Consider the following 21,741-nt stretch of genomic DNA (forward strand, 5'->3'; position numbering starts at 1 on the left):
TTAAACTGATCACACAAAATGATTGATTATATGACGTAAAAAAGCTCATTTCATAAAAAAAAAAAACATATGGGATTCGGGTTGTCTTACGTCAGCACCGGAAGTGGTAAAATCAGCTGCTCACCTGGCGGGTTTTCTGGGGATGAATATAGAAGTCCTTCTTTAGCTGCCGTCTTGTTGTATCATATATTGCTGCCTTTGCACCTGTCAATGTTCACTTTTGTATGCACATTAAATCAACAAAAAATCTTGACTTTGGAGCAATGTTCACAGACTCTAGTATTTGTCTCTCTATTAAATGTAGCAGTGCCTACCTCTTTAGGACCACCCTTTCTAGATATATAACGATTTGTATTTACAACATTAATATGTACATACTATGTAAATATAAAAAATAAGCTTTTAGTTCATTTACATAAGTTTTGTTTTAAATGTTTTGTTTGAAATAGTTTTTTTAATATTCATTATTTACTTTTTAAAATGGATTATTTACTTCAAGTTATTACAGTATGTCTCTGTATACATATGTATTTTATACATTTTGGCCAAAGGAGACCCATTTCAATTTCTTACATACACTTGTTATTACATATGTTGACCAGAAGGGAATCACTTAAAACTTTTATACACATTTGTTATTTCATATGTTGACGAGAAGGGGAGCACTTTTAAAACTGACACATTGTCAATTTGAAAAATTCCTCCTTTTTGGGACCACCCTAATCTTGATAGATTTCACCACTAGGGGTGCAAATGAGACATTGTCTATTAGATGCAATGGTTTTCCGTATTGGGACCATGATGTATGTCCTAACTTGTTCACACCTCCTCATACGGAAGCTACTTTTCCTTGATGGTGTCTCAAGAAGGGTAGAAATAAAATAAATTTAAAAAATACATACAGTGGATTGCGGGGACTCCTTGAGGTAGTTGTAAGGTGTCCCCAGCTAAATGACAGATAGTTAACAGCAATGAACGCTCACTGGGTCCATTTATACACTCTCAGTTACATTAACATTGATATTATACATGAGGGCCAATAGATAGAAATGCTGTTAAATGTAGCCTTGATGTGGCAAGCTACTTTTGCAGTGTAGCTTGTAGTGTAGCTTGCTACAATTCTCTGAGAATAGTTTTGCTACATTTAATGAAAAGTAACTTGTAGCTTAGCTTACTACATTTTCCAGGTTGCTTGCCCATCACTGTCTAGTTGGCCTACCTCACATGTGAATAGTTTGAATACTGCAAACTTCAATACGGTAACACCTCATTTGTGTTTATGTTCCGCAGACGTCCAGCAGGTGTCAGCAGAGAGTCATGAAGAGATTCCCTCCAAGCAGCAGAAGTGGAGGTCCAGTGTGGGACAGAAGGAGCTACAGGCCCCCTCCCACATTAAAGAGGAGCAGCTTCATGATGAAGATGAAGCTCAGTCCTTACAGCTTCATCACAGTCAAAGTGAGGAGAACAGAGGGGCGGAGCTTGTAAGTCAACACATCACAGAAGCTGATGGAGAGCATTGTGAAGATATAAAGTCAGAACCAGACAGCATCTTTGCTCCACTGTCAGACATGGACCACATGATGTCAGACTCTTCTGATCACAGTGACCACATCCAAAAACCTTTGGAGAGTAAAAATGACTCTAAACGTGATACTAGACAGCACACTAACAACAAACACTTTGACTGCTCTGAATGTGGGAAATCATTTAGACTCAAGAGTAATTTTACAGTACACATGAGAATACATACTGGAGAGAAACCTTTTTCTTGCTCTGTTTGTAGGAAGAGTTTCTCCACTAAGCTTGCCACGACCAGACACATGAGAACACATACTGGAGAGAAACCTTTTACTTGCTCTGTTTGTATGAAGAGTTTCTCCACAAAGCAACAAATGACCACACACATGACAACACACACTGGAGAGAAACCTTTTGCTTGCTCTGTTTGTAGGAAGAGTTTCTCCATAAGGCCTGCTATGATCACACACATGAGAACACACACTGGAGAGAAACCTTTTACTTGCTCTGTTTGTAAGAAGAGTTTCTCAACAAAGCTTGTCATGACCAGATACATGAAAACACATACTGGAGAGAAACCTTTTACTTGCTCTGTTTGTAAGAAGAGTTTCTCCAGAAAGGTTGACATGACCACACTCATGAGAACACACACTGGAGAAAAACCTTTTCCGTGCTCAGTGTGTCCCAAAAAATTCTCCATTAATGAGCAAATGAAAAGACACATGAGAACACACACTGGAGAGAAACCTTTTACTTGTTCTATTTGTAAGAAGAGTTTCTCCACAAAGCCTGACATGTCCATGCACATGACAACACATACTGGTGAGAAACCTTTTACTTGCCCTGTTTGTAAGAAGAGTTTCTCCAGAAAGTGTAACATGACCTCACACATGAGAACACATACTGGAGAGACACCTTTTACTTGCTCTGTGTGTAAGAAGAATTTCTCCAGAAAGCTCACCATGACCACACACATGAGAATACATACTGGAGAGAAACCTTTTACTTGCTCTGTTTGTAAGAAAAGTTTCTCCAGAAAGCTTGACATGGCCGCGCACATGAGAACACATACTGGAGAGAAACCTTTTACTTGCTCTGTTTGTAAGAAGAGTTTCTCCACAAAGCTTGTCATGACCAGACATACGAGAACACATACTGGAGAGAAACCTTTTACTTGCTCTGTTTGTAAGAAGAGTTTCTCTAGAAAGATTGACATGACCATACATATGAGAATACATACTGGAGAGAAACCTTTTACTTGCCCTGTTTGTAAGAAGAGTTTCTCCAGAAAGCGTAACATGACCACACACATGAGAACATGTGTGTGATAAATCATTAAGGAATAAGAATCAGGTCAGTAAACACAAGTGTGTAACAGTCATGGAAGCTGCAGGGATTTAAAAACACTTAAACAGTGATTGTGCTAAATGTACTTTAAAAACACAGCATGTTTAACATGAATGTATATTTGATGTTGTATGAAGTGCTTCTCATCTTTTACTGTTATATGTTGTCCTGTACTTACTTTTTAAGTTTTGTGCATGTATTGAATATTATACAAGTAGCTACTATTGTATTCTATTTTCTCATTGCTGAAGAGAGGACATCTTATTATTTTCATTTGTTGTTTTCCACAAATTTTCCATTGCATTTTATTGATGAGATTATCCAAATAAAAGTATGATTTATTAAAATTGTGGACTCTGGTAGATTAGCAGCATTGTTATATCATGGATGTTAACTACTGCAAAACATAAACAAAGAAGAAAAAGGCTGACGTTAGCAACACATCACTGAAATTAAGAGCCATTGTGAGTGGAGTTGGTTGTTTTTATTGCTGCATTTGTACTTATTTCACCTCACATCTTCACTTTTAATGCTAAAGTCTTCAAATATTGTTGGAGGCTTCTAAGATTCATGTTTTTGATGTGTGTTTAGTCTACTGTGGAAAGGGTTGTTGTCCCTTGTGGATCAAATTATTCACTTGCACAGATACATCATCATCATCATCATCATCATCATCATCATCATCATCATCACCAAGAGCGTTTCTCGAACCTGGAGAACAAGCTCGAGGTCTCCTTTGCCAGCCTGCTTGTAAGATTGGACACCATTAGTCTAAGCCTTGCTTCCCCTTCTGTGTTCGATCCAGGCGCGCTGGCAGAAGCCGCTGCCTGGCACCCCTCCCACACCTGAGAACCCAAGATTGCTAGTCCCAGACCCTTCAAGGGGGGTTTTGAGTTTTGCTGGGGACTTTTGGTACACAGGGAGCTCATTTTTAAGCATAAACCCTCTTGTTATCTATGTTGCCTTCCACTCCCAATTCTAGGCAGTGTTCGATCACCCCATGGACGGGGGACGCCGCCTCCATACTTCACTCCATCCAGCAACGCTCTAGCTCGGTTGCAGCATACACCCTCAAGTTCTGCACCCTTGCTGATGACAGCGAGTGGGGAGACAAGGTGCTCCAGAGCGCATACAGAAAGGGACTGAGCAATGCCCTAAGGACAACTTGTTGCGAGACCAACCTACCTCAAACCAAGTCCTTAATCTGGTGCTCCTGATGGACCAAAGGCTTGTCAAGAGAGCAGCGGAGCGAGCACCGACTACTGCTAGCCCCACTCCGACCCTTAAGTTTCGACCAGCTGACCACACCACTGTGTTTTGACCTGTATCTCCGTCCATTCCGGCTGGAACCGAGGAGCCCATGAAGCTAGGCAGGTCACGCCTAGCGGCGGAGGAAAGGGAGAGGAGGTTTCTGCTGTGCCTCTGCCTCTACTGCAGAATGGCCGGGCACGTCATCAGCTGTCCGACCTGGCCAAAAGACAAGGCTCACTAGCTAGGGGAATCCTGGTGATCCCTACCTCCGTTTCCCACACTAACAAGGACCCAGGCATTCTCTCCCCGGCGACCCTGTCCTGAAGCTCTAGAACTCTATCCGTGGGGACCTACCTGTATTCTGGAGCAAACGACAGCTTCATTGACTAGGAGTTTGCTTGACAGGCCCGAATAACCCTCCTGCACATGGAGACTTTCTTACATGCACAAGCCCTGGACGGCCATCCTCTCGACCCCATAAAGCACCGCAGAGAGTCCCATCCCTGACCATCTCGGGGAACTACACTGAGACCCTCAGCCTCTGAGTGCTTGACGCAACCGTTACTCCCTTAGTCCTTGGGCGCTAATTGCTCTGTAAACACGTCCCCCATATTTCTTGGCCCACGGGCAAGGTCCTAGCATGGAGCACAGCATGCCAAGCACGCTGCCTTAAAGCGGCAGTTCCCTCAGCCAACAGGCCTAAAACTGTCTCACCTCCCACATATTGTTCCAGTGTTCCCTCTGTGTACCATGATATAGCGGCATTATTTGAAAAGGAACGTGCACTTTCTGTCCGCCCGCAAAAACCCTATGACTGCGCAATTGCTCTGCTTCCCAACGCTGTCCTTCCCTCCTGCCGGCTTTACAACCTTTCTATACAGGCCATGCAGGACCACATCTCTGAATCTCTCACCTCAGGCATCAAAGTCCCTGGTGACAGTGGGATTCTTCTTGGTGAGCAAGAAGGACGAGTCATTAAGACCCTGCATTGACTATCGACAGCTGAACTGAATTACGATCAAGAACAAGTATCCTCTACCCCTCCTGAGTTCCTCTTTTGAGCACCTCGCTCCCGCCACCATATTCAGTAAACTTGACCTCCACAACGCTTACCACCTGGTGCGTATCAAGGAGTGTGATGAATGGAAGACGGCCTTCAACACCCATCTTGGACATTTCGAGTATGGTCATGCCATTTCGATTAACTATTGTCTTCCAGGCATTATTTAATCATGTTCTGTGGGACATATTGGACCACTTTGTTGTGGTCTATCTTGATGAAATTTAGATTTTTTTCCCAGAACCTGCAGGAGCATCAACAACATGTCCGCCTGGTCCTGCAATGCCTGCTGGAGAACAGGGATTTCTCCCACGGACCTCCGAACCTGCCTTGCTCCTTCTGGACTTCCGCACCTTCCTCAACTCCTGGTAACACCCACCTTCCTCAACAAGTACCTTCAACAACTCCTGGTAACACCCAGCTAAAGTCAACACATAGTCACACCATACATATTTGGGTTACTCGCCCACGTCATTCCTTTATTGTAATAAACACGTCTAAGGCTAAGCGACGCTTCAGTCTCTGTGCCGTCTCCTTCTCCACCGCACGAAACAAATAAATACCTAAGTACAATTTTTTGTATAATGTGCACTCTGTACACTTAATTGGAACGTTTTATTTAAAAAACAAAACAAAAAAACAATCGTGCTGCATGAACCTGACAGGTATAGAAGGGTTTGAATTTTTACCGGAAGTGCATGCCAGAATCCATTTTGAAGGGCGGACCTCATCGTTCACACCAATGCAAGACGTGATATTTCCGAACTATTATAGTATATATATATATATATATATATATATATATATTGCTTACCTGACTGAAGTGGGGAACAGCTCCTGAGAGTAGACCATACACACCGAAATATTCCAGTCCAAGAAGAACTTCCCTGTCGTTACAAGAGCCGTAATAGCAACAGCATTGTCTGGAATGGGAAAAAGTGAAAGATATGTGAGTGTAATATGTCCAAGCTAGGGCATAATTTCTGTGGAAAATGATGGAGTCACCTTAAGAGAAAGCCAAGGTCAGGAGACTGAACAAGCCACCTGCTGGGTTGGTTCAAATCAAAGACTTTTTTTCTTCCCAACAACTCCAAAAACCAGATACACAGAAAGTGTGCGGGTATTTCTGTGATTCCAAACACAAATTGAACCAGGAAGATGCTCACACCAAATGTCCCAAATCTGAGAGAAATACAAAAGTAGCCTAAGTATGTCGAAGACCGAGGTGAGAAAAAATAAATTGATTAGTTAAAGAGAAGAGAGCTGATTAGTTAAAGAGAAGAACAAACGATTAAAGACTAGAATAAATAATTTAGTGGATTGTGTATCAAAGCATAGCATGCAGGCTAATGTACTCTCTGGGACTTCCTGTTTATTTATTGAGGCCATAGGGATTTTTTATTATCCAAAAATGCAAGTTTCTAAAACAATTCAGCCAATTTCTCTCACATTTTTTTTATTACATAAAGGTCTTGGGACATACATATAAAACAATTACAACACTATCATCATATTACAAAAGAAAGTAATAAAGATAATTAATAAAATGGTATAGAGACCCAACAAATGATTCATAAAGTAACACATTTGTAGTTACACAAAGTTACACACACATTTCTATAAAAGACAACTGTTCAAATGATGTATAAAGTTAATAATAAGCTTCCTGAAGTGGTCCAGAAGATGTTTCAAATGTGAAGCAGTACATTTACATAAAAAGGTGCTAATGGGATCATTAATAATTAGAAATAATAAATAATACTTCAATATTTCAAACACCTATAGAAAACACTATTGTGAATAAGTCTGAAATGTGTATTGTATGTAAAATATGTCTTGTACTGTTTACTCTCACCCTTTCAGTCAAATTGTTCTGTTGATTTTTTTAATAAAAGTACACAATGTTGCATATTAATGCATGTACTTGACTGAAAAAAGCACCAATATAAAATCTATAATCTATAAATGTAGAAGCATATCAAAAAGTTGTTAAAAAGTTTGTACAAAAAAGTCACACATTTTGTATGTGCTGATGTTAGAAAGTCAAAATTAAAGTCTTTACAGTTTTCCAAATCTTGCAGTTTGTAAAACCTTTACCACCGATTCAACAGGAAAAGGTTTGTTCACTAATGTGCATTTTTATGTGCACTTTCAAATGTCCCATATTTGTAAAAGATAAGTCACAGATTGAACACGAAAAAGGTTTTTTACCAGTGTGTGTTCTCATGTGTACTTTCAAATTCTGACTTTTTGCAAAGCCTTTACCACAGATTGAACAGATAAAAGGTTTTTCACCAGTGTGTGTTGTCATGTGTACTTTTAAATGTTCCTTCCTTGTAAAATATAAGCCACATGAACAAGGTTTTTCACCAGTGTGTATTCTCATGTGTCTTTTCAAATGGTAACTTTGTACAAATGCTTTACCACAGATTGAACAGACAAAAGGTTTTTCACAAGTGTGTGTTCTCATGTGTACTTTCAAATTCTGACTTCGTTCGAAACCTTTACCACAGATTGAACAGGAAAAAGGTTTTTCTCCAGTGTGTATTCTCATGTGTCTTTTCAAATCACAATGGTATTTAAAAGTTTTGTCACAGTGAGAACATTTCAAGTGAGTGTTGTCAGTGTGACATGTCTTATCATCTTTAGAGTCTTCATCATCAGTGTCAGGAGAGTGTGACGTTGTGTCCTCACTATCTGATAGTGGAGCTAAGAGCTTGTCTGCTTGTGATCCTCCACAGTGGTCTCCATCAGCTTCTGTTGTCATGTGTTGTGTTGAGCTGCTGCTTGGAGGCTCCGCCCCTCCCCTCTCCCCACTTTCACCTTTGACCTCATCATCTTCACTCTTCACAGGGACACCAGTCACTGGGAACTCCAGCAGTCCTTCAAGATGACCTCTTTCCTGACTGATGCTTTGTTCCTCCTCTTCATCTTTAATGTGGGGGGTCAGTGAAACTTCTTCTTCCTTTTTACAGGGAAGGGTCTGTGTTAAAGAGGAAAAGGAGACGCCAGAGGGTCCGTGGCACCTGGTCTTCCTCTTTGATGGATCCTCCTTCACCATCCTGAGGCTACACTCCTTTTTTTCAGGCAGAAGTTGTTCTTCACAGATGTCTGCAGGACACAAAAATGACAAACATGCTTGAGAAATGTCCAGATTCAGTCAGTAAGTTCACATGAACTTAACAAAACAAGTTATTATATGAATTGGACTGAAAACAAACACTTTAATTATTAAAGAGTTCCGGTCGTACGGTTTTTCATGAGACACATTTCCGGCATTGTTGTTGCACTAGTGAGCCACAAATGAGGAGATGCTGGTCATTGCTCATTGACACTTCTTCCACTCCCGTCCTTCCACGCTACACGGTTACAACAAAGATGACGTGGAGAAAACACCGTCGAAGGTGAGCCGTGTAAATAAGACTGCCCACAAAACGGCGCATCCTGAAGTGACTGTCAGAAAGCGACTTGCTCCCCTCACCTCCCAGGGGGTGAACAAGGGGATGGGTCAAATTTCCCAACACCGAGTGTTTGTGTGACAATCATTGGTACTTTAACTTTAACTTATGCAACATTTTGACCAAAGAACCACCATCACATGTTATGTAGACCACAAGGAAGTGTTTTACATTTAGAAAAAAAAATCCTTTAATGCGCCCTATCCGTGCGCCATCTATGAAAAAAGATTAAAAAAATAGAACATTCATTGGCAGTGCGCCTTAAAATCTGGTGCGCCCTATGGTCCGGAAAATACGGTAGTTCCATCTCCTACATGAAAGAAAGTGTCGCAAACACTACTGCACACTGGAAAACGTGTGGTGGAGAATTGCAAGTAGCCACAACAAAGATTTTGAATGAGTGTAGTAGTAAATAGTAAATAAATGCGATTAAAATCTGCTTACAATAAAGGCTACTAGAGTCACACTATTCTGCCTAAAAAGAACTTAAAACACATCCAAACACCTCAATTATTAACGCATTTTTGCTCATTAATTTAAAAACCCATCACAACGTTCGCTTTTTTTTTTAACAACATCACTGAATATTACACACTGCAGACTCTCTGATAGCCAACAAACAAAATGAGACATCACTTACTGAACAAGGTCTGCTGTTACCATGACACGGACGAATAGAATCTGGCTATATTCCCGTTTAGATGAAGAATGATTCATAATCGTTGCACGGAAAAGGGGGGCGAAGCCAAGTGTTTTTTCGTGTCGTTCTAAATTGGCTGTCAAACGGTTCCAAAGTGCGGTGCAATACATCTATCTGAACAGTAATCTATTTATTTATACCTGCACCTTTTTGCCCTTTTATCCTGCAAAAACATTCCGTTCTTATCTGTACTGTAAAGTTCAAATTTGAATGACAATAAAAGAAGGTCTAAGTCTAAACTTGTCAAGAGTACGTCCTCATCCTTCAACTATCCAGGTGAGAGGCACGGTTCATGATCTGGAATAATCTTTCACCAGCACCGAGGAGATGAAGGAGCTCACCAGCGGGTGATGTCAACATAGACACACAAGCTATAAATAGTTTGTCTGCGTTTGCACTTATAATAACAATATCACTAATACTTGGTTGGTATTCAAGCCACGAAATGCAAATGGAGCATTGTTGGCGCTTTTTGGATGGTTATAGAGGACCTCCCATTGGCTCCTTTGCAAGTGGACTTTTATTTACATTTATAAGTTAGAATGTGACAAAAAAAATATATATATATATATCCATCGTCATGTCTTTTATAAAGATTGTGAACGATAGAAAAATTCCCCAAAAGAGTGTAGTTCCCCTCTAAATTCAAATGATTAGAATTAAAGGGGAACATTATCACCAGAACTATGTAAGTGTCAATATATACCTTGATGGTGCAGAAAAAAGACCATATATTTTTTTAACCGATTTCCGAACTCTAAATGGGTGAATTTTGGCGAATTAAACGCCTTTCTGTTTATCGCTCTTTTTGCGATGACGTCAGAACGTGACGTCTCCGAGGTAATACAGCCGCCATTTTCATTTTCAACACATTACAAACACCGGGTCTAAGCTCTGTTAGTTTCCGTTTTTTCGACTATTTTTTGGAACTTTGGAGACATCATGCCTCGTCGGTGTGTTGTCGGAGGGTGTAAAACCAATAACAGGGAGGGATTCAAGTTGCACCGAAGATGCGAAAGTGTCTGCCGCCAGACCCCCATTGAATGTGCCAGAGTGTCGCCACATTTTACCGGCGATGACAGACATGGCACAGAGATGTATGGATAACCTGCAGATGCATTTGCAACGATAAATTAAACGAAATCTCAAAGGTGAGTTTTGTTGATGTTGACTGCCAGCTAATCGATGCTAACATGCTATGCTAATTGACGCTAACATGCTATTTACCGGCGGTGCTAAAGCAGACTGGCACAGAGATGTATGGATAACCTGTAGATGCATTTGCAACGATAAATTCAACAAAATCACAAAGGTGAGTTTTGTTGATGTTGACAGCCAGCTAATCGATGCTAAAATGCTATGCTAATCGACGCTAACATGCTATTTACCGGCGGTGCTAAAGCAGACTGGCACAGAGATGTATGGATAACCTGTAGATGCATTTGCAACGATATCACAAAGGTGAATTTTGTTGATGTTGACTGCCAGCTAATCGATGCTAACATGCTATGTTGATCGACGCTAACATGTTATTTACCGGCGGTGCTAAAGCAGACTGGCACAGAGATGTATGGATAACCTGTAGATGCATTTGCAACGATAAATTCAACAAAATCACAAAGGTGAGTTTTGTTGATGTTGACTGCCAGCTAATCGATGCTAACATGCTATGCTAATCGACGCTAACATGCTATTTACCGGCGGTGCTAAAGCAGACTGGCACAGAGATGTATGGATAACCTGTAGATGCATTTGCAACGATAAATTCAACGAAATCACAAAGGTGAGTTTTGTTGATGTTGACTGCCAGCTAATCGATGCTTACATGCTATGCTAATCGACGCTAACATGCTATTTACCGGCGGTGCTAAAGCAGACACGGCACAGAGATGTATGGATAACCTGCAGATGCATTTGCAACGATAAATTCAACGAAATCACAAAGGTAAATTTTGTTGATGTTGATTGCCAGCTAATCGATGCTAACATGCTATGCTAATCGACGCTAACATGCTATTTACCGGCGGTGCTAAAGCAGACTGGCACAGAGATGTATGGATAACCTGTAGATGCATTTGCAACGATAAATTCAACGAAATCACACAGGTGAGTTTTGTTGATGTTGACTGCCAGCTAATCGATGCTAACATGGCACAGAGATGTATGGATAACCTGCAGATGCATTTGCAACTATATTAGGTTTCCTTCCACCCACATTTAATGCGAAAAAAACACTTTCTAATCGAAGGATATAAGTTGCTCCACTGTCACGAGATGCGAAAGTCCTGATCGTTTGGTCCCCACATTTTACCGGCGATGCTAACGCAGCTATTCGGCCATGTTATGGCTATGAATAGCGTCAATAGCTATTCGCTCAACAGCTTCAGTTTCTTCTTCAATACTTTCATACTCCAACCATCTGTTTCAATACATGCGTAATCTGTTGAATCGCTTAAGCCGCTGAAATTCGAGTCTGAATCCGAGCTAATGTCACTATATCTTGCTGTGCTATTCGACGTTGTTTACATTGGCAGCACTGTATGACGTCACAGGGAAATGGATAGTCATCGCAAATAGTGAAAATCAAGCACTTTAAAGCTTTTTTTAGGGATATTCGGGGACCGGTAAAATTTCAAAAAATACAACAAGCCACTAGGAACTGATTTTTATGGTTTTTAACCCTTTTGAAATCGTGATAATGTTCCCCTTTAAGACTTTAAGTCTATGAGCATGAAGTGATGAAGCCTACTTGGATAAGAGGACAAAGGTCTTCTAAGACAAAGTGAAGAGTCCAGTTGTGATGGATTGAATGCCCTGAGAATAAAATGATATGTGGATGTTGTGCTTACTTGGACTGTGATGAAGCTGTGAGGACTCAGGTGGTTTGTCTTCATGCTCTTCAGTCTTCACAGAGACAACAGTCAGTGGAAACTTGCTGAGATCAGCCTCCTCCTGCCCTAGAAGACACTCTCCCTCCTGAGTGATCCACACTTCCTCCTCTTCCTCTTTAATGTGAGGGGGCTGCTGGACGTCTGTTGGGTAAATGAGTAAATAAGATAAAGAGAGAATAGAAATAGTTTTGGACTGACACTGTTAACACAATGACATTATTTGTGTTATTCCGTGTGTTGTGTTAAAAGCGTGTATAGCAAAACAACCAATAAAAACACGGGAAATACCTCCTTTTTTCCGAAAATGTATTCAAAAGTGGTACAGTGACTACAAAAACCGACTTGGAAATTTAATGGGGCGCAATTTGAAAAGTTTTTTATAAGTACGAGGCAGCATTGATTGAAGCATTCTTAACTTTACACTCCCAGATGTAAAGTGTGTAAATATGTTAATGTGTATACGGTCAATAACACCTAAACTATATCTCTGAAATTAACCACAATCTTGTAATAACTTAGTCATTACCATAACTTCAATATCATGGAAATAAAAAAATCAAATTCCTAAATCACTTAAATAGTATTTTATTGTCATCATGCAAAATGCTTTTTTGTGGTCATTTTGTTGGCTGGGTCAAAAGGAACTTTTACCAAAAACATGTTTTACTATGTGCTGTTTTATGGAGTATCTCCATCAACAATTCCTCTTTAGGAATTGGAGACCATCTACGACACGCTGAAGGAAAGTCAGTCACCTTTATGTTCTTTTAATAAATCAAGTATTGACTACTTTGGTTATTGAACATACATGTTTACTTTCACTTATTGTTGCATGTAAATCAGAATTAGGAAGTAAAATTATAACTAATTAGAATTGATTACAGTATAAAATGTATTTGGTGACTGTATGAATTTGGTGTAAACATGTTGATACAGGTTTACATCTGCTTGGGGACTGGAACACAGATATGTCCTGAAAGGATGCACCCATTTTAAAACCTTCACTAAGCTGTGCCACCAACATTGTCTCACTTAGCTCATTAAGCAAACTACCAGGGTGAGTGAGTCCTTTTAAACCTTCATAGACCTTGTTAGTGAATGTGAATTATATTTATATAGCGCTTTTCTCTAGCGACTCAAAGCGCTTTACATAGTGAAACCCAATATCTAAGTTACATTTTTAAACCAGTGTGGGTGGCACTGGGAGCAGGTGGGTAAAGTGTCTTGCCCAAGGACACAACGGCAGTGACTAGGATGGCGGAAGCGGGAATCGAACCTGCAATCCTCAAGTTGCTGACACGGCCGCTCTACCAACCGAGCTATACCGGTTGGTAGAAAGAGCCATCAATCTGTCAATCCTTTCCGTGTCCGGGCCAGGTAAGGTTCCCCGTGTTGTGTCAAATTAAGCCGCAGGCTCCACTTCTGACCAGTTTAAGAACACCACAAGTGTGCAGCTCAAGTGATCATTCCATGATTTTCTGTACCTATAACAAACATAGTGTTATGTTTTTATTTCCCTGCCTTCTCTTTTGTTGTGATTTATTCCCTCAACTCGTTAGTCTCCAGCGAGGGGCGGACACTAAGGCACACCTGCAACTTATTTCTACAGAGGAGTATTTAAGCTCGTCGCCCACAGCTGGTCTTGTCGGTTAATTTATCCTGCACCTCCTATGTGCATGCGCCTGCTTCGCCTCGTCAGTCCTGATACGTTGATTTTCCTTAATCCTGTATTTCCTAACGTTGTGTTTATTTCCTAGCCTCCTTGAGGCAGTAAAGACTTTACCCTGTGCCTCGTGCGCCCTGGCTTTTCCCCTGCCGACCACAGGGGAACCTTTTCCATTTAGTATTCATGGTGTGCACTTCTACCCCATCGCATTTTGTTACACTTTTTGGATTCGTTAAATGTATTCCTTTTTGTTATTCAAACTTGCCTCCCATCTCTGCATCCCGGGGTCTCCCCCTTGACCAGTTCGTAACACATAGAACCGAGGCTGACGGCCACAAAACAAGCAAAGCGACAATCCTCAAGACCTAGACTAGCAAGGCTTTCAATGACAAACTGCCAAATTTAGACTCGCCTTGGTGCTTGCAAAGTACACGTGTGTTTGGGTCAATTCCTAACCTCAGAAAAGTAGATAACTTCACAGTCAAAGTGGGTGACAATATTATAACAATCAAAAATGTGATTACCTATATTGTCTGCATTGTGGAGACTAATCTCTCTAGGGAAAAAAATTACTACTAAAGTAGTCAAAGAATCAACCGACAAGTTCTGTTCTTACTAGTGTTGTCCCGATACTAATATTTTGGTACCGGGACCTATACCAAAATGTATTTTGATATTTTTCTAAATAAAAGTGACCACAAAAAACTGCATTATTGGCTTTATTTAAACAAAAAAATCTTCAGGTACATGAAATATTTTTCTTATTGCAAGTTTGTCCTTAAATAAAATAGTGAACATACAGGACAACTTGTCTTTTAGTAGTAAGTAAGCAAACAAAGGCTCCTAATTTAGTCTGCTGACATATGCAGTAACATATTGTGTCATTTCTATTCTATTATCTTGGCAAAATTATTAAGGACAAGTGGAAGAAAATTTATGATTAATCTACATCTTCATTTACTGGTAATATCTGCTTATGTTCTGTTTTAACATGTGCTATCTACACTTCTGTTAAAATGTAATAATCACTGATTCTTAGAATAGAATAGAATAGAGTTTTATTGTCATTATTCAGAGGTGGGTAGTAACGCGCTACATTTACTCCGTTACATTTACTTGAGTAACTTTTGGGATAAATTGTACTTCTAAGAGTAGTTTTTATGCAACATACTTTTACTTGAGTATATTTATAGAGAGGAAACGCTACTTTTACTCCGCTCCATTTATCTATATTCAGCTCGCTACTCGCCATTGATTTTTATCGATCTGTTAATGTTTGTTTTGGTTTGTTAGACAGACCTTCAAAGTACGATGTACGCATGCCTGTGTTTCACCAATCACATGCAGTCACTGGTGACGTTGGACCAATCAAACAGAGCCAGGTGGTCACATGACCGTCACACGTGGAGCCTGACTTAAACAAGTTGAAAAACTTATTGGGGTGTTACCATTTAGTGGTCAATTGTACGGAATGTGTACTGTATTGTGCAATCTACTAATAAAAGTTTCAATCAATCAATCAAAAGTGTAAAGGAAAAAAGACAGCTTTTTATTTCAACTGTACTTCCCGTCAAAAGCCTAAAGACTGATCGCACAGTTCCTGTCTTCACAATAAAAGTGCCGCTCCATTGCGCCTGCGCTAACAAAATAAGAGTCTCCGAAAGCCAGCACAAAAAAGCTAGCAAGCTACAGAGTTTGCCGCCAATGTATTTCTTGTAAAGTGTATAAAAACGAATATGGAAGCTGGACAAATAAGATGCCAAAAACCAACGACTTTCATGTGGTATTAGACAGAAAGGAGGAACTTTTTTTCTCCTCCATTTGAAAACGTGGACGTTATCAGCACTACTGTCTGATTCCAATCAATGCAACTCATCAGAATCAGGTAATACACCAACTTATATTCTTGTCTCCATGAAATATAGGAATCTATATGTTAAACATGCATGTATATTCATTAAAACAACTTTAACATGTGAACAAAAACGGCAAAATAAATAAATATAAATCATTTACTATATATATATGTGTGTATGTATATGTATATATGAGGTAGATCACCTCGACTTGGTCATTTATCAAGTAATTGATTAACGTTAAAAAACTTATTGGGGTGTTACCATTTAGTGGTCAATTGTACGGAATATGTACTGTACTGTGCAATCTACTAATACAGGTTTCAATCAATCAATCAATCAATCAATCAATGCCTACTGAGCTTATGGTGCTGTTAAGTTATTGTGGCTCAATTTGCCTAAATGTTTTTTTATTTTAATGTATTATTATTTAATATATATTATTGTTTTAGTTGCTTAAGAAATATTCCTGGCTCTGAATTTGCTCATTGCTATTTTTATGTTTTTGTGCATTATTTGTTGCCGTCATCATTAACGAACAGGTTACTCATCAGTTACTCAGTACTTGAGTAGTTTTTTCACAACATACTTTTTACTTTTACTCAAGTAAATATTTGGGTGATGACTCCTTACTTTTATCTTTAATGTAACAGTACTCTTACTTGAGTACAATTTCTGGCAACTCTACCCACCTCTGGTAGGGATTATGGACAATTATCAACCTATTGCCCAAGCCAGCATGTTATCTAAAGTACTGGTAAGTGTGATCATATTTGCACCGCAGACAAGCAATTTGGCTTTAAGACCAAGTACAGCACTGACTTGCGTATTTATGCTTTAAAAAAAAGCAGTAAAATAATACATAACGCAGGTTTCTACAATGTTGGTAGGGTTTATTGATGCATCTAAGGCATTTTACAGAGTCAACCATCTCAAACTCTTCAGCAATCTGAAGCATAGGGGTGTTCTGGGTATATTCTGGCATATTGGCACGACAGGCGGACAAAGCAGGTAAAATGGGGGAGTAATTAATCCTCTCCCTCTAGAGTTGGAAATGGGGTACGGCTGGGTGGGCTTCACCAGGCCTATTAAGCCTGTATATGGATGACCTGTCAAGGCAGTGGGAGAATGCAGAACCGGATGCATCATGGGGAACACTTTAATCAACCACTTTATGTACGCTGATGATTTGGCCATATATCTCCCAGTAGTGCGGGGTTCTACCAGCTTTTTAACATACCCCCAGACTGTGAAGTCAAGTTTGACAAAGAGTTTGGTAATGATATGTAGTACCAAGGAGGATCAACATCTTATCATCATCAATGATAAGATGGAATATGATGCTGACATGCTTAGACAGAGAAGAAAGCCAACATGGTGGTGAGAAAATGTCATTATTGCTCTGATGAAGCAAAGGTGTACTTGTTTAGAGCTTACTGCACCCCTATGTACACAGCACCCCTCTGGGTGAGGTTCAAGAAAGAGAACTTGCGCAAACTCCAGGTTGCATATAATGACTGTCTCAGAATCCTGCTCAGAAAGGCCAGGGGTAGTAGTGCCAGCAAGCTTTTTTGTGATTTAGGGATTAACACCTTCCACGCCACCCTGAGAAAACTGATGTTTAAGTTTATATGTAGACTGCAGGGTCCGGGAATGGTTTTATTATACAGATAACCAATCCTAGGTGTAGTTCTGTTAGGTACAAATCCTATATATGGAAACACTGGTATCTGTGCCTCACAATACAAAGGTCCTGGGTTTGGTCCTGGGCTCGGGATCTTTCTGTGTGGAGTTTGCATGTTCTCCCTGTGACTGCGTGGGTTCCCTGCGGGTACTCTGGCTTCCTCCCACCGCCAAAAACATGCACCTGGTGATAGGTTGATTGGCAACACTAAATGGTCCCTAGTGTGTGAATGTGAGTGTGAATGTTGTCTGTCTATCTGTGTTGGCCCTGTGATGAGGTGGCGACTTGTCCCGCCCACTGCCCGAATGTAGCTGAGCACTCCTTGTGATCCCGAAAGGGACACGTGGTAGAAAAATAGATGGGTGGATGGATGTTATCTGTGCCTTTAAAATAATGTGTACAATCATTTTAATGTATATTTTGATTGCTGCTTATATTCAAATATGTTTTTTAATTTTTTTTACTGAATATGCACAAGCATCGATTTAAGTTTATCCTCTAAATAGACTGGGATACATAACTAATTATCACGGGTAGTTAAATAAGATCAACAGAACAACGACAACCACGCGGTTGCAAGTACCAGATGTATATACAGTCGTGATCAAGTTTACATACACGTGTAAAGAACATAATGTCATGGCTGTCTTGAGTTTCCAATAATTTCTACAACTCTTATTTTTTTGTGATAGAGTGATTGGAGCACATAATTGTTGGTCACAAAAAAACATTCATGAAGTTTGGTTCTTTATTGATTTATTATGGGTCTACTGAAAATGTGAGTAAATCTCCTGGGTCAAAAGTATACATACACCAATGTTAATATTTGCTTACATGTCCCCTTGGCAGGTTTCACTGCAATAAGGCACTTTTGGTAGCCATCCACAAGCTTCTGGTTGAATTTTTGACCACTCTTCTTGACAAAATTGGTGCAAGTCAGCTAAATTTATGACATGGACTTGTTTCTTCAGCATTGTCCACATATTTAAGTCACGACTTTGGGAAGGCCATTCTTAAACCTTAATTCTAGCCTGATTTAGCCATTCCTTAACCACTTTTGACGTGTGTTTAGGGTCATTGTCTTGTTGGAACACCCAACTGCACCCAAAACCCAACCTCTGAGCTGATGATTTTAGGTTGTCCTGAAGAATTTGGAGGTAATCTTCCTTTTTCATTGTCACATTAAAAGCACCAGTTCCATTGCTAGCAAAACAGACCCATAGCATAATACTACCACCACCATAATTGACGGTAGGTTTGGTGTTCCTGGGATTAAAGGCCTCACTTTATTTCCTCAAAAACATATTGCTGGGTATTGTGGCCAAACAGCTAATTTTTTGTTTCATTTGACCACAGAACTTTACTCCAGAAAGATTTATCTTTGTCCATGTGATGTCAGATGAAACAAAAATTGAGCTGTTTGGCCACAACACCCAGCAATATTGTTGAAGGAAAATAAGGTGAAGCTTTTAATCCCAGGAACACCATGCCCACCGTCATTGCTGTATATATATAAAACATTGCTGTATTTATACTTCTGACCCAGCATATTTGGTCACATTTTCGTAGACCTTTTAAGAATTCATTAAAGAACTAAAATTCATGAATGTTTTTTGTGACCAACAAGTATGTGCTCCAATCACTCTATCACAAAAAAATAAGAGTTTTAGAAATTATTGGAAACTGAAGACAGCCATGACATTATGTTCTTTGCAAGTGTATGTAAACTTTTGACCACGACTGTATGTACATCATCCTCACAAGACAACCAAACTTCTTATACACAATATATTTAAGAATAGTGTTAATAATAAAATATAAAGTTAGTGAAGATGCGAGAGTAAGAAGTAAACAAACCTGTTCTGTGTAACACAACTTGATGATGTTTCTTATAATAAACATCCAGTAGTTGATGTTGTCGCTCGTCCTCCTCTTTTGTTGGACAAAGTTCCTCCTCGTACTTTGCCATCGTTTTTTCGCACATTTTAACACAATCACAACACTTTACACTCACATTAGTTCCCTAATTAGCGATGTTTAAATAACTTCCGCGTCTCTTTGTTAGCAGCTAACAAGCTAAGCTAACTAGCCAGCTAAACTAGCTGCAAGCTACCTTAATTGAAGCCATCAAACAGGAGAAGTGTCAAAGTGCGCTCAGACTAATGTATCCGGCTACAAACAATTATTAACCGTGTGTACTCTATTAAACAACATATATGTAAGAATACAGAAATATAATGCCCGCGTTTAGGACTTCTCCGTCAGACGCCATCTTGCTTTATCACCCGATCGGTCCACGCATGCGCGTACTCGACGTCACTTTCATCAACTTGTTTTGCCACACTTATTTACCATGGTTCTTTTGTGTCATCTGTATTTCAATAACAATGTCATCATAAACCATTACATAAAAAAACAATGTTATTAAAAATACGGTATTCTTTATGAAACCGCACAGATCTGTACACAAACCTGAAAGATGTGTTCAGTAGCCTTAAATGGAAAATAAATTATTATTTTATAATAAGTTACTTATTTTGGAATCCTTAAAATTTTAAAATATGCTTTTGTTAAGTCAGAGTAAGTGTTTCGTTTAAAAAGATCGACATTTAAAAAAATAAATTATGTGATGGGAGTTAGTGGCGCCCCATGCGTCATTTATTATAATATTATTATAACTTTTTGCAACTCAATGCCAAAAAAAACGGAAATGTTGATTATCGGTCCTGCTAGACACCGACCTCTATTTAATAATACAACTCTAACATTTGACAACCAAACAATTAAACAAGGCGACACGGTAAAGAATCTGGGTGTTATCTTCGACCCAACTCTCTCCTTTGAGTCACACATTAAAAGCGTTACTAAAACGGCCTTCTTTCATCTCCGTAATATCGCTAAAATTCGCTCCATTCTGTCCACTAAAGACGCTGAGATCATTATCCATGCGTTTGTTACGTCTCGCCTCGATTACTGTAACGTATTATTTTCGGGTCTCCCCATGTCTAGCATTAAAAGATTACAGTTGGTACAAAATGCGGCTGCTAGACTTTTGACAAGAACAAGAAAGTTTGATCACATTACGCCTGTACTGGCTCACCTGCACTGGCTGCCTGTGCACTTAAGATGTGACTTTAAGGTTTTACTACTTACGTATAAAATACTACACGGCCTAGCTCCATCCTATCTTGCCGATTGTATTGTACCATATGTCCCGGCAAGAAATCTGCGTTCAAAGGGCTCCGGCTTATTAGTGATTCCCAAAGTCCCAAAAAAAGTCTGCGGGCTATAGAGCATTTTCATTTCGGGCTCCAGTACTCTGGAATGCCCTCCCGGTAACAGTTCGAGATGCCACCTCAGTAGAAGCATTTAAGTCTCACCTTAAAACTCATTTGTATACTCTAGCCTTTAAATAGACTCCCTTTTTAGACGGTTTCTTTTCTTTTTCTCCTATATCCCACTCTCCCTTGTGGAGGGCGTCCGGTCCGATCCGGTGGCCATGTACTGCTTGCCTGTGTATGGGCTGGGTACATCTCTGCGCTGCTAATCCGCCTCCGCTTGGGATGGTTTCCTGCTGGCCCCGCTGTGAACGGGACTCTCGCTGATGTGTTGGAGCCGCTTTGGACTGGACTCTCGCGACTGTGTTGGATCCTTTATGGATTGAACTTTCACAGTATCATGTTAGACCCGCTCGACATCCATTGCTTTCCTCCTCTCCAAGGTTCTCATAGTGATTATTGTCACCGACGTCCCACTGGGTGTGAGTTTTCCTTGCCCTTATGAGGGCCTACCGAGGATGTCGTAGTGGTTTGTGCAGCCCTTTGAGACACTAGTGATTTAGGGCTATATAAGTAAACATTGATTGATTGATCTCACGATCCACTCTTCCCCCACTCGTGAACAAGACTCCTAGGTACTTGAACTCCTCCACTTGGGGCAGGGTCTCCTCCCCAACCCGGAGATGGCACTCCACCCTTTTCCGGGCGAGAACCATGGACTCGGACTTGGAGGTGCTGATTCTCATTCCAGTCGCTTCACACTCGGCTGCGAACCGATCCAGTGAGAGCTGAAGATCCCGGCCAGATGAAGCCATCAGGACTACATCATCTGCAAAAAGCAGAGACCTAATCCCGTGGCCACCAAACCGGAACCCCTCAACGCCTTGACTGCGCCTAGAAATTCTGTCCATAAAAGTTATGAACAGAATCGGTGACAAAGGACAGCCTTGGCGGAGTCCAACCTTCACTGGAAACGTGTCCGACTTACTGCCAGCAATGCGGACCAAGCTCTGACACTGATCATACAGGGAG

General features: G+C 40.2%; 2 protein-coding genes across 8 annotated transcripts in view; one reads left to right on the forward strand and one right to left on the reverse strand.

Moving 5' to 3' along the window:
- The window catches only part of LOC133545340 (gastrula zinc finger protein XlCGF28.1-like), a 118,684-nt gene extending 98,954 nt beyond the window's left edge, over positions 1–19,730 (reverse strand). The window contains exons 1-3 of one of the 2 annotated variants that reach the window (XM_061890826.1): positions 19,289–19,730; positions 12,184–12,366; positions 6,548–8,287 (exon numbers count right to left, since the gene is read on the reverse strand). In XM_061890826.1, coding sequence (XP_061746810.1) covers positions 7,281–8,287; positions 12,184–12,366; positions 19,289–19,415 — 1,317 coding nt within the window. In that variant the 5' untranslated portion in view covers positions 19,416–19,730 and the 3' untranslated portion in view covers positions 6,548–7,280. Of the gene's footprint in view, positions 1–6,547; positions 8,288–12,183; positions 12,367–19,288 lie in introns of those variants that run through there. The other variant, XM_061890825.1, reaches the window with a different exon arrangement.
- LOC133545299 (gastrula zinc finger protein XlCGF57.1-like) overlaps positions 1–21,741 on the forward strand; it is a 229,705-nt gene that overhangs the window by 15,762 nt on the left and 192,202 nt on the right. The window contains exon 4 of one of the 6 annotated variants that reach the window (XM_061890731.1): positions 1,291–3,212. The exons of the other annotated variants lie outside the window; for them this stretch is intronic. Coding sequence (XP_061746715.1) covers positions 1,291–2,846 — 1,556 coding nt within the window. The 3' untranslated portion in view covers positions 2,847–3,212. Of the gene's footprint in view, positions 1–1,290; positions 3,213–21,741 lie in introns of those variants that run through there. 6 annotated transcript variants of the gene reach the window in all.

This window comes from Nerophis ophidion, linkage group LG28, assembly GCF_033978795.1.
Source record: "Nerophis ophidion isolate RoL-2023_Sa linkage group LG28, RoL_Noph_v1.0, whole genome shotgun sequence".
Lineage (NCBI taxonomy): Eukaryota > Metazoa > Chordata > Actinopteri > Syngnathiformes > Syngnathidae > Nerophis > Nerophis ophidion.